General features: G+C 42.4%; 1 protein-coding gene across 1 annotated transcript in view; it reads left to right on the top strand.

Annotated features, from left to right (window-relative positions):
- Window positions 1-1124: 1124 nt before the first annotated feature.
- LOC133345383 (calcitonin gene-related peptide type 1 receptor-like) overlaps window positions 1125-14344 on the top strand; it is a 45780-nt gene continuing 32560 nt past the window's right edge. The window contains exons 1-3 of the mRNA XM_061556087.1: window positions 1125-1273; window positions 11150-11213; window positions 13059-13146. Coding sequence (XP_061412071.1) covers window positions 11154-11213; window positions 13059-13146 — 148 coding nt within the window. The 5' untranslated portion in view covers window positions 1125-1273; window positions 11150-11153. The remainder of the gene's footprint in view (window positions 1274-11149; window positions 11214-13058; window positions 13147-14344) is intronic.

The raw sequence follows: 14344 nt of genomic DNA, 5'->3' as shown, positions 1-14344 counted from the left end.
GGTATGACACACACAATAACAATTCCAACAATAATTTATGCACATCATACAAACAAAGAAGACACGCAGGAAATGGAGTCTCACAAACCAAACGATGTATACAAATGCATATTAGAATCAGAATATTTATTTATACTGGGGGCATCCAATGAGCTCTACAGCTCTTTCTTACTGATGTCCAGATGTCCAGTATATACGTACACACACAGCAGCGATGCCAAAACTAGGGTTGTTAAACGATAAAAGATCAACCGAGAACCGGTTTTCCGGCTAGAATACTACTTCCAAAAGTCAGGGGATTAGAAATATTTTGCATTTCTAGTGGAATTTCAGTGAATCGCTGATTGGCACGCACGGACTACAAACAGCACGGCGGTCAAGGTAACCACGTGCCATATTTTTGCCCTCGTTTCTCAGAAAGTAAACCCCTGAAATTGCCTCGCTTGCTTACCGCCAATGGTGACGGAATGACCTGCCCACTGAAGGCAGCTCTACAGAGCGTTTGGTCTACTCTTCCATGATGATCTGGCATCTGGAAAGAAGTGGGTGGGCATACCCACATTTTATCTTACCAGGCACGGCCTGTCGATTGACTGTGGTGAAACCATTTATACTGCTGGGCGGATAGAGGCAAGGGGGGAGTAGGAATGGAATTGAAGAAAATCATCCCGTTGTTTGAACTGCCATGCCTGGAGAATGGAATCGAACTAACGGCGATATCTGGATTCCAATCCGCTGAACCGTCCCCCTACGAGAGCTGTTTAAAAACAACGAATAACGTTACCTTTATTCGAGACATTCGACTAAGAAACGATGGGGCTTCCTGTAAGATTTATAACCGTTACGAGTTACTGCTAACAAAACGAAGACATTTCGAGATAAAGCCGCACACCGATAACCAGCTACATATATGTGGCTTTTTCATGCGTTTACCACTCACCAACCACCCCCTCCCCCCTGGTTTGATCAACTCTGGCCCAAAAACGCCACCAAAGTGCGCAAGACAGAATGAGATCAGTAAGGGAGGTGCACCGCACGGAAAGTTCACCCTCGGGAAACTGACGTATATCGGACATTTACCTCCCACCCACCCCCACCCACCCCCATCCTCCTTCCACACTCTCCCCTCCACCAAACTCCAGGGGCAAAAGGACCCAGGGCTCAGTTGCAGCCAGGATAACAACCAACAGCACGCCGCCCCACGCAGAGATCCAGGGCGCACTGCTGGTGATAGGGAACCCTTCTTTTGGACGCCGACCCCACCTCCTCCCACGTGAGTATCGATCGGTGCGGTGTGACCGTCATTGGGCATGGAGATTGCACTGCCCCCCGTCAGTTGTGCGAGTCTCTCTGTGTCGTTTTGTGTGGGTGGTTTAGTCAAATGAATTGACGTGTGCTATCAAATACACAATAGTTTAGAAGGGGGTGGGGGGGGGAGGTTTTCGCACAAATGATAATGATTTCGATGGTAAAGTTTGTAGTTTACCTGGATTTTATTTACGCGTTTGATTTTACTTGACTTTGGCGTAATGCGTGCAAACACACCTGCGTGTGTGTGTGTTCATTCACACTTTCGTTGTCGAAAGAGGAAAGATATGGGTCTTTATATCAATGAGCAGCATTAACTACCGTACTGCATTGAAACGTTGCTCTCTGACAATATATTGTTGAACCTTATGGCGGGACCCCGGGGTCCCGAATAGACGGTCAAAATCGTAATGAATTGATTTATTTTTGCCGACTCCGTCCCACCGCGCACATAAATGCCACGACCCACGTGGCGCGGATCATTCTGTTGTCACGTCGTTGTCCAAGCGCAGCAGCGAGGACGAATGCGCAGAAGAGCTGAACAAGCGAATGCCACTCCATGCTCGGGTATGGGCAGGATCATAATAAGTGATATCCAAAGCTGCTCAAACTGCCTACACGACTTAAATCCTTTATTTGTCATAACGGTATGCATAATACAGTGAAACTGCTTTCTTATCTTCATTATTATTTGTGACCTACCAATGTCTGCAGCCAGGATCAATCTATGACAATCCTATTAGCTGCACCGTTAGTTCCTCCTGTTTGATAAAACTTCTCGTGTCCGTAGGCATCTGTGCAGATAGGTTTTTTTGCGGTTAAGCCATAGTCCCCACATACCTCTCGTATCAATGCGGATAAGAGGAGCGGCGACCCACTACTCTGTAGAGTAAAATTGGTATAAACGCTTGTTACAATATGAACAGCGCATTGAAAAAGGCGTGCTATTTTATGTACTGTTTACAAAGTGTGTTCACAAATCCACACTGAGAAACACGATGATTGACAGAGGGGGTGTAAATTATTTTTTCGATAGTGTATTTAAATAGAGGTACTGCAGGTAAGTAGTTTTAAAGCGCATAGATTATAGTTTAGCAAGACAACACTTGCCACCATCCTTCAAAGCCATTGTTGAAAAAGAGCAAAGCTTTTGTTTACATTATTATATAAAATGTTTATGCGAGAGCCGGGGGCTTATGGGACCCCGGGTCCCGCTATAAGGTTAATTTTATATCAGTCTTAGACAACCAGGCTGCTCTTAGAAATGAGATAATGAATCTCAATTGTCTCTCATCTGGCTAAAATGCATCAATCACTATTGCACATAAGACATCTTGGGTTTTGTAACGTATTTCATAAGGTTGTAAAACACTGGTCAACAACAAAAAAACATTTTTTTCCTAGCCTGGACTTTTGCAGCTGTTTTAGACTAATTTCAGGGTGCTGATTCCAAATCTGATCTCAGATTTGCTCTATCACCTCTCATTTTTATGCTATAGGCATACCCAATTTTAATTGATTTTACCCGAAATTAACTCTGCCACTTATGATTGTAAGTTGTTGCGAGTCAGTGACTGCTTTAGTGTTAAAATATGGTGCTGTATTTTTAGGATAGTGTGTTTATAATATCATTTTATGTAGATATCCACATTTATTTCATATTTTTCTTCTGCAGTTTTTATTGAAAATGCAATATTTGATATCTCAAAAACCTGATGTGATAGACAAAGACTGATGCCAGATTTGGAATCAGCACCCCAAAATGACCTTAAAACCGTTGGGATACCTTATGCCAGAAAAAGCGTGTTGACCAGTGTAATATGCGTTGTATATGTATATGAGGCTATACACCAGGAGATTGAGTTACCTATTGCAAACCACACTATAAAGCATCATATATTGTTATTATATAGGAGTGGATCAGTGGCGCTATTTTAACCGAACGACACGAGTGCTTTCTGGTCTGGGCTAACATCAGTGGCGAGTGATACCTGACACAGTTCTAACCCTCTACCCCCCTCCACCGTCTCGCACTGACGCTGGTGGTGAAGAATGGAGATCACATCCCGTGACTGCCACTGTGCAAGGCAGGCCTTCACACAGCAGTGGCTTTGCAAGGTGTACATCAAAACTTGTTCATTCTATAGTACTACAGTGGCATTGGTGGCCTTTTGATATCGCAGTCCATTCTAGATCTGAAGCTTTCGTGACTGCAAGGATTCATGCTCTTTGGTTTTTTCGGTAAAGTCACGTAGGTAAAAAAATGAAAAAATTAATGAAAACAATTAAATTAAATCAGGTGATGACGGACGCTTGTGTTGCGCCCGAAACGTCGTGATTTAATTTAGCTGTTTTCATTAATTTTATTTTTTACCTACGTAACTTTTACCGAAAAAACCAAAGAGTATCACAGTCCAGTCGATTGTGTTGTGAGTTCAATGGGCAATGTCTTGTCTGTGTGAACTTGTATGTATCATTGTTACTACACGTGTGTAGGAAGGCAACGTGCATGTTGAGCTGCGTCATGATATGCACTCAATAGTGAACTGCACATGGAAATCAACACGCTGTTGTCAAGTGTTTGTGTTGAATCTATTTTTTTTATAAAGTTGAATAGTCTGCACATATTCACGTTACAAATTGTTAGAATCTGCCCCACTACTATATTGTCTCAAGCTATGTATGTGCATGCTTGTCTCGGTAAACTGCCCAGTGTGTTCTGAAAATGATTCACAGTAAATATCGTATAACGATCAGATATTTAGTTGTTGCGTTGAACACAACAACGCTCCGTGACACATACAATGGGGTTATTGAATAGCAATCAATATAAAGACACAGCGATGGGGGGGGGGGGGAAATACACTACCTGTCCATTAAAATAAAAACAAGTGTATTCAATCAATGACAGCGGTAGCAGTGTATGTCACTGTTTTTGATTGATTTCCCTTGTTAGTCAGCCATCAAAATCTGTTAGGGTAAAAATGCAGCACATGCGTGTATTAAATGTTTTTTTTATATTAACCAAACAATACCACGTTCTGTATATGGTTCGCGCTCATTGTTTTGTTTAGATGTAGCAAACACCGTTATGTTAGTTTTAGCTAACTAAAATGTTTACATTTATATTTAAGACCTTGGAGCGGACATATTCAAATCCACGTACGACCTATAATACTTGATCACTCTTCATAAATACCCATTTTGCATGTGGGCAAAAACCCCAGATCACTTGGAGAAGTCATCAGGTATGAGTTGATTTATAGTCCGTGGTCCGCATAGATGGATTCACAAGTATATTTTCGGAACTACCGTCTACTCGCCATCAGACAGCCAACAATGCTTGACTCAGGGAGGAGGACGCCCCTGCCATGCATAGTCCCATGGAATGTTGGCTATCAACAACAAGGCAACTCCTATGACTAATTGGGAATGGGACGCAAGCGTAGGATTGATCACCCTGTCGCTGGCCGCCTTTGGGGAGGGTGTATAGTGTGAAAGGCCGAAACACCCTAGGAACCAAAGGTTCACTACTGACGATGCGCTCCCCAAATTTCACCAGGCTCACTGTTCATGAACTCTTGGAAGTGCTTGCACAAAGGATAGTAACATCTCATCCTGTGTTCTTTGGAATCGGAACTACCGTCTACTAGCCATCAGACAGCCATGGGTTACAGACAGGGCTTCATTCATCGCTGACTTTTCTTTTCGTGTCGCTGGTAGACTGTAGAATGCATGTAACTAGGAACCGCAGCCATAGCAATAAGTATACTAGATGTGGTGTGCTGGATGAGGACATCTTTTCAGGTCGTCAACGCAGAATATAATCGGGCTGGAATTAAGCTCTGATTTCGGGAGTTTCACAAATCCGTGTAATCCACCAAACCTTGCGTATGAAACAGGACTATTTCCCAAACATCGCCTAATGTATATGTTTTTCCTTTAGAAAGTGTGAGTGACGCACATTTTGAGTTTTTCATTATTGTGCTTGGCCTACCACCGCCAACGCAACGTATCCAACTAACGTGCCATCAAAGTGCAGTACATAGGCAGGCACCACATCAGGTTGCTCACGAATTATACTGCACAGCCAAACTTCTGTCAGCTGTCTCTGCTCACGTGCCTCCCAGAGGGACATGCATGGTTAGCGAGCCCCTGCAGGTGTCTCACTTATTTTGCCGGCCAGGTCTGTGGGCCCCCTTTTGGAACGCACATGTTTCCTGGCTGATGTCGGCATTATCGGTACAACGTAGAAAGGAACAATACAAGGCATGTTCAAAAGGAACAGGCAGCAAGAGGTTAGGAAGCTGACATGCTCACACGAGCCGCACCGACTATTCCCAGCATTATAGTGGCAGTCGGGCACAAACCCAGTTCATGGAAAGGGCGCTATACAAATTCCAAATGGAATAGAATGGAGACGGAGCGACCTGTTCTGTATTTAATTTCTCACCATTGCCACGTGTGGTTAAATTCAGGGCAGAAGCTTTATGTTTATTGCTGAAAGTTAGAATCACGGTTCGGGAAAACTATGCCTGGTGGGGGGAAAACGATAACGCGTAGAACAGACAACATTGTCTCCCTAAACACGACTCAGGGTTTATCACCGACTCAAAACATTTGAGTGGCATCATCCCATATCCATCTAGCAAAAGGACACGACTAAAATAACAATAACAGTTTTGATTTAAAGCTTTCGTGACTGCAGGGATTCATATTCTTGGTTCTTTCGGTAAAGTCACGTAGAAGGGAGATAATAAAATAATACAAATATAAAACAATAAAAAAGGAATATATAAAATAAAAATAAAATAAAATTATATTTGCATTATTTTATTATTTCCCTTCTTTACCGAAAGAACCAAGAATAACAATAACAGTGGTTGAGACTGCTAATGTTTGGAAGACCAAGATGTTTACAAAACCCTCAGCCACTTAGCTTGAACATATGATGCATACGATGCATGTATAGATTGTCGTTAGATCTTTGGGGCATGTGCTATTAGTTATGACCTAAAACATCTGGCACTGTGAAGACAAGGAGAATTGGCGAGATGTGTGGTAACATCAACGGCTTTGGCAATGATGAAATATTGATCTTGACTACACATGGTGAATTGGTTTGGTCAGAACCAATTATGGCCATGAAGCCACATTATAAGGCAGATAAACGCTCATATAGGACGCCACGGAATGGGAGATGTTAACTACTTTGCCTGGTATACAGGAGGTCGTGGATTCAATCCCAACATTGACGCCGGTATATTTGGAGTCTGGATGTTCTCCCCGTGGTTGCGTGTATTTTTTTTCTTCGGGTCCTCCGTTTTTTATATCCATATTTAGAAACATGCGTTTGGGTTATTTGGCTGCTATAAATGTCCACTGCGATAAGCCACTTCGTTGAGCTATCATTTGTGGCCAGGTCGCTTCTGAAAAAGAACTGTAAAGTGTAGCTCAGTGGGCCTTACCTGGTCAAATAAAACGTTGAGTTTTAGGTTGTGTTTGTAAAGACACACGTGTAGCTAAACACCAATCATAACAATACCATTATAATACAATTATAACATTGGCTGGCAATACAAGCCAAATATCCATTGTTAGCTTATATCCCATGTGCCTCAGTTTAATTACTACTGTGTTGGCTAATGTCCTGGATATCCGCAGTTAAAGTACAAAGGTTTCACAAGCTCACAGCTCCCTGCTACATGATGTGCGCATTGCTTGGTCAACCACAATGTTCTGTGAAATTACTTTGGAGAAAAAAAAAATGAATGTAATGCCCTGTCAACACATAATATCCATTTATATAACGAGTCTCTAATATTGTTTACACTTTTACTTTCCATGCCACAGTGTTGTCTTATGGTGGCCCCATTGCATAACAATATTATTATTACCTACGTATGTACGTTGAACTTCATTCGCACCGTACATTGCCAACTGTGCACGGGAAGGACATCAAACTAAACACGAAAACCAGTTCTAAAGAAGTTAATGTACACCACTGTCATGGGGATTATTTTACAAAAATTCACTGTGCTCGTCAGTACTGTTTGGTGAATGCCAGGAGCGTAGATACAGTATAACAATGCATTTTACGAAAACTCAACTTTTTAGACATTTTACCGGGGAAAGCCAACTGAGCTATGTAGCTCTTTTTCAGAAGCGACCTGGCCACAAATGATAGCTCAACAAAGTGGCTTATCACGTGGAACTGTATCGCAGACAAATACTCTAAATAAAAAATGTTGATTCTAAATGTGGACGGAACAACCGGAGTACCCAGAGAAACATCCAAACGAATACGGGGAGAGCGACACGCAAACTCCGAATATACAGCAGTCTGCAGGGTCTGGATCGAACCCACGACCTGTATACCAGGCGAGGTAGTTAACATCTCGCCACCGCGGTGCCCTATTGTCCCCGCAGTCTCTCACACCTGTTATGCATGGTGGTCACCTATCAAAGCCCTATCCTGGCCCAATTCTGGGTGATACTTTCCTTTGTTAAACACGTGGGATGCTTGTGGTATACTGCATGGCTTAAATCTTGTTATCTTCCAAAATCTTTGACCGTGTCAAAATCCTCCCCCCTAATTGTCAAGTTAATATTACGTGGTGTATTATAGCTTACTTGTATCGATGCCGGCAACAGCTGATTTAATCTCAGATAGCTGGTCTTCAGTCAAGTTGTATGTGAAGGGTGCAAAATCAATTTGTCGTTTTATTCGAAATAGAACAAAAAACCCAAACCTGAATTAATAGCATAAATGTATACTTGTTAACCGCACACACACACACAGCTAACCCAGGTAACTTCCCTCCCTGGGAGGGAACAAACAAAACAAACCAGACGCTCTTGTGGAGCATGTATTTGGCTCAGTCGATGGCTGGTTAACCATGGCAGAACAATTCACAAAGCCACTGAGTGAATTTCCCTTAGGGTTTTTATGCCCGCCTGCTTCAAAACACATCAAACAGGCTCTTAAAGTACTACCAGATTTTACACTTCAAGGGATTACTGTACTTATGGAACTATCCAGCTAAATGGAGCTGTTTGTATTATATTAAATCAAAATGGTTGGCCACAAAACACTCTGTACACTGAATGTTGTGCAAATAAACGTGTACGGCTTTCCGCAATCAAAAACGAGGCCATGAAATTTGGACATTTTTGTTATAATTCAGTTTGGATCATTAGGTTAATGTACGCATAACCACGACTCTTTTTTCTGACAACAGATGGCACAATAATGTACGAATGCTCCAATTTATTGAAAATGCTTTGGCAGAGTTTCACAGTCGTCCATCAATGAAGCTTCTGTTCTCAAGCAAAAATAATCACTGCCGATTTTTTTAAAATCTGTTTCACTCTGCCGAAAATTGTCCTATATCCTCCTTGTATATATACAAGGTAACATTCGAGTATGTTGTGACTTGGCCACTGTTCGTGTATTTTAACCAAATGCCAAAACTCACCAGTCAACCATCAACAATACCACTTACAATACTCCGTGAATTTCAACATTTTCTATTGTGTACGGCGGACAATATAAACAATGAATATATACTTATAATGCTGCACATTATTTAACCAGGATGAACCCTTGAGATTCGTATCCTGTGTCTCGCAGGGTGCTCAAATATGAAAACAGGATGCAGTACGCATTAATATTCAGAACAAGAATGTTATGCAATATAGACAAGCCAACGTGATTGTCAAAGCTGGAGATGTTATCCTGAATGCTGCTTTCTTAGTATGTTATGAATGTTGTCTTACAGACAAGAAAGGAGCTATTAATCCACCCTAGGGTTATTTTATCCAACATTAAAATGAATAAATATTCAAATTTTTTGCCCCATTATTTTTTGGTAATAATTAATAATTATTATTCGCAGTATGTTTCTTCATCATTACACCTCATTTGCCAGTACCAAAATATAATAATAGGGTTTTTCCCCTTTTTTCTGGCAACAAAACTGAAACCTTTTAACAAGGATTCATGTCTGCATTAACCACAATACTTGCAGTCAAAATGCAAACAAAAAACACACTGATAATATATGCATTGACCTTGAAACTGATTGGTCCACACCAAGGACAATGCATATATTATCATAGCGTGTTTTTTGTTTGCATTTTGACTGCAAGTATTGTGGTTAATGCAGACATGAATCCTCGTAAAAAGGTTTCAGTTTTGTTGCCAGAAAAAGGGGAAAACCCTATTATTAGTATATTTCTTGTTTCAGAAATTCAAACAAAACCTGAGCGGGTACTGTATTTTAAAAGAGTGGAAAATTAAATCCCAATGGCTTGATGGTCATGCACGGTATTGTTTTAGAATATATCTTTACTGCCCATTGTACACCTGTTTATAACGCAGCTAATAGTAATAACATTAATACTTGCTAAGTCAAAAGTGATTTAAAGTTTTCTTGACTGCAAGGATTCATACTCTTTGGTTTTTTCGGTAAAGTCACGTAGATAAAAAATCTAGAAATGAAAAACAACTAAATTAAATCACGAAGTTTCGGAGGCAACACAAACGCGTTTCTCTATTAGCTCTCTTCACTTGCTACAGTGATTTTGGCTGTAACGGTTCCATCCTGAAGACGGAAGCTTGTGTTACCTCCGAAACGTCGTGATTTAATTTAGTTGTTTTTCATTTATTTATTTTGTACCCACGTGACTTTACCGAAAAAACCAAAGGGTATAAGTCAAGAGTGGTTGTCCTATGGATAGACATGGCCCTGCCATATGAACGTAGAAACATTAACCGCTGGGTGACATCTCCACCAGTGGACATCAATGCAGCCCAATGTTTTATTTGAACACGGAGGCACTTCAACTTTGGCTGTATTCGTATTAATGTTTTTATTGTAAATCGCATCTTCCAACACAATGGGACTTTCTCCAATAATATTGTTTTGGGAAAAATAGCTGAGACTCCACGGCCGTGGTTCAGGAGGAGTGGCTGAGCTTTGTTGGGACCGGAATTGCTGTCGCTGGCGGGGGACAGGCTGACATCCATAAAAGATGTGTTTCACACGCTCGCACTTGCAGCTGCAGCAGCACCATTGTCCGCATGCCGTACCCTAAGAAAATGGGCTCTGTTCCCCAGCTGTTTTCCTGTTGCATACATGACTTCACCGAGGCTCAATGCAGCGTGTGCAGGTGTAAACAGTGAACGTGCTATTTTGGTGAAATTGTTGTTATCATCTTTCTTCCAAAAATAATTATATCTGTCGTCCAGTGTGTTGCCAAGCTTGGTTGCGCCTGTAATCCAGTGACTTGTAGGTTGGGTTGGTGGGTTATGCAGAGATGTGTGCGATACCCACCTGCTAGGCAATAAAGGCAGTTGAGTAAGTAGGTTACGGATCTATCATATTTGTGGAATTTCAGTGTTACCTCATTTTAATGGCTTCCAGCTTCTACCCACACGCAATCCTTTATACAATGCATTTTGGCCAACTATTCCCAGAGTCCTTCTGAAAACAAAACCGTGTGAATCAATGGGGCTTTGATGTGTAAATAGTTATTATTATTACAGCACATATTTCAAATTTATAATCAAGCGCCAATATATAATTGCAGTTCACCAAAATGTAGAAATGAATGTTGGCTTATTTCAGATCACACTTTGACGATTCTGGATCCACGTGGCACGAAAAACACTTTAATCATCATCTCCAACTGTTTCAGTTTTGACCGCAGTTTTTTTTTCTCATTTCAAAATTGTGATACGTGGTATTTTTCCCCCCCAACCTTTGCTTTGGCCTCTCAAGCCAACTCCAGTCATCATGCAGCAACATCCGCTGCGATGTATTTTGTTTTCCCGCAGAAAGATGGAGCGCACAGGGACCCCAGGAGCTTTGCTCCTCACCTTGGTCTACATGCTCGCCCAGGTGAGTGTGAGGCCCCAAGCACCCCATCGGCTGTGATGATAGCATTGCTACAGTATTTTTTTTTCATGGAAAATTTCTGTAAAGATATTAATCCATGGGTTTCCATTGTGCAGCCACAGAGGGAGTATGGGTGAATTTCATTAAAAGCTGTAGTATCACTTTATAGGTTGGCCTCCAAATCTAAATACAGTATTATCATGTGTTAGAAGTAAAGGCATTGGTGTATATGTAATTTTCCCATGTACATTGTCTGCATATGCTTATACATGCACAACATATACGTGCACGTAAAATTTATTTTGTTTTAATCCGATGGACAAAATATTATGACTAACTTATGAATACAAATTTTTATCTCATCAATAGGTAGACATTTTTATTTTAGTTTGAAATGTAAACATCTCTGCAATAACAAAATATCTAACATTTCTATAGTAATATAATCATGTATATGTGAAGAAATACTCTTGCAGTATGTACACTCTGGGTTTTTTGGTTGCACATGCCACTGGAATGAGTGTCTTACCTGGAGTTTCAAGTTTCAAGTTCATTTCAAGTTCATTTATTAGGTATAGCCCTGTGAGCCATTCGGCTCTTGAATCGGGTGCAACCGCAACAAACAAAAAACAAAAACATAAACAAGAAAACATCTTAAAGTGACTATGTGACTATGTGCAAACTGAAAATCCAGGAAAAAAAACAGCAAACATTCCAGTAGAAGGTAGAACTGCGTATTCATCCCCGTTCAAGACTTAGGATCTCATTGTTGAGACCTGACAGACCCTTTCGGGATACACCTTCATGAGGCAGGAGGCAGTAACTTACCCAAAGGTCTGGGAGCAAGGATTACATTCAAAGGATGGCAATACATTATCATGAGCAAGAGCATTTACTCTACAGTATTTGGAACAATCGGGTCTTGGGGTAACTTCGTAAAGAAAAGTAAAATCTCGGTGCTCAAAACATTCGTTTACACTGGCGCGGCTGATTCAGTTGCAGGAATAGCATATTCCAATAGTGGTTACCCATCTGTCCACCAAAGGACCACTGTTGACTTTCAATGAAGCAATACTCATTTGAACATCCTCTTTGGTTCTTTCGGTAAAGTCACGTCGATGAAAAATAAAATAAAGTAAATTAAATCACGACGTTTCGATTGCTGTGTTTATCACACCTGATGATGATTGCTTGTGTTGCAATCGAAACGTCGTAATTTAATTTACTTTTATTTATTTTTATTAGATTTTTCATCTACGTGACTTTACCGAAAGAACCAAAGAGTATGGATCCTTGCAGACACGAAAACTTCAAATCTAGAATCATTTGAACATCCTCGGATAGAGACTCGCAAACTTCCACTGGAAGGGCAAACGTTGTAACCGCAGTATCGCTCGCCTGGTAATATCAGCAATACCGTGATAGCCGTTTGGACCGAGGTCAACTTTCACGCAAATTCCTCTCAAATAAATTACTAAACAGGGAATCCCATGAGCCGCCATATGCTCAAAGATGGTCACCGTATCGCGCGCTTTCAGATGCGCTTCTGCAGCTGCCTGGAGCGCTCTTCCTTCTGATATTAGTAAGCGAATGGAGCTATGCACTTTTAAATATCATAGAGATTGAAAACTCATTTCTTTAGAACTGCTTTTTGCGTTGAGTTCGTTGTCCTTCCCCAGCACCTCCAATTAGCACGGTTGCCTACGTATGGTGTGAAAGAAGCTCAACCTACGTCCACATTTCACGCGAGTAACGGCCAATGAAGTACAACATAGGCGAGGATGTGACCAAGACGTTGGCTGCCCGGCCACACACTTTATTTGACGAGTCGATTTTGCCTCGGTTCAGCTGCCCAGGCACGTGGACGCAGAGGATATTCTGCGCGCGCAGTACGACTGCTACAACAAGATCATGAGCGACCCACCACACGCAGACGGTGAGATGGGATCAAACACATTCCTGCGGAAGGAGCTGGTAGGAACGTTGGGTTGCTGGGTCAATGGCCAGGGTCAACGGCGGCGTGGTGTATTCCGCAAATATGGCCGACTGCGAGGGCGGGCACAAGCTGGCGTGAGTAGGTTAAACGTTGAGTTTTATAAGGGCACCACGGGGTGACCAGCCCCTCCCCACCCAGCCCCTCCCCACCCTCCCCTCTCCACCCAGCCCCACCCCTCCCATTTTTGGATGCACGACGGACGGACACAATAATCCCCTGTGGGCTGGTGGAACCAGGTGGTTCCTACCAGTATAAATTCAAGTGAAAGTCAAAGTATCTTCTAGTTCAGATGAGCAGAAGGTGGTGCCGATTTATGTTGGTAGCCCTACGCCAAATGCCTGCCGAATGAGTCACTGTCAAGCCTAGGAGGGATATTGTATTATTTTTGATATTTTGGTGTGCTTAAATGTGTAGAGGTGATACGCGCTGGGATTAAGGATCGTATGCACAGTGTGTGATGATTGGCTGTGTAGGTGGTGACGCGCGCTGACGGTGGAGGATCAGGGGTCAGCGCGGGGTCGTGGGTTACGGGGTACCGATTGGCTGTGGGCGGTGACGCGCTGAGAGGGAGTGATTAGGTGGCAGCGCAGTGTGATTGGTGGGGTAATGTTAACACGCGCTGGGGAGAGCGGATCGTAGAGAGAGTGCGTCGTGATTGGGTCATTAAGGAACGACGCACACGTCGACGCCGCATCAGCTCCGTCCCTCGTGAGCAGGGGCTATAAAAGGGGATGCACACAGGCGTAAGGGGAGTGTGTAACCAGCGAAGAATGAAGACGGGGATGAAGACCTAGAGCCCTGCGGTACCTAGCCCCGCTGTCCTAAGGGGACCGGGACTCTGTGTAACCCAGAGGCGAGTGTAGTGGGTGTAGCCATAGGGCTTACACGAGTCGAGTGTATTGTGTAGCCAGAGGCATAGGGCTTACACGAGTCGAGTGTATTGTGTAGCCAGAGGCATAGGGCTTACACGAGTCGAGTGTATTGTGTAGCCAGAGGCATAGGGCTTACACGAGTCGAGTATATGGTGTGTAGCCAGAGGCCTAGAGCTTACACGAGATTAGTGGAGTGTGTCGGAGGAAGAAGGAAGACCACACGTTGTATTGTGATACCTAAAGGATTTAATAAAAGTGTGTTACCC

Source organism: Lethenteron reissneri, chromosome 21 (genome assembly GCF_015708825.2).
Source record: "Lethenteron reissneri isolate LAM-NWPU_2019-01 chromosome 21, ASM1570882v1, whole genome shotgun sequence".
In the NCBI taxonomy this organism is placed as follows: Eukaryota; Metazoa; Chordata; class Hyperoartia; order Petromyzontiformes; family Petromyzontidae; genus Lethenteron; species Lethenteron reissneri.
Note: the sequence above shows the minus strand (reverse complement) of the source record. Positions and strands in the feature narration are given on the sequence as shown.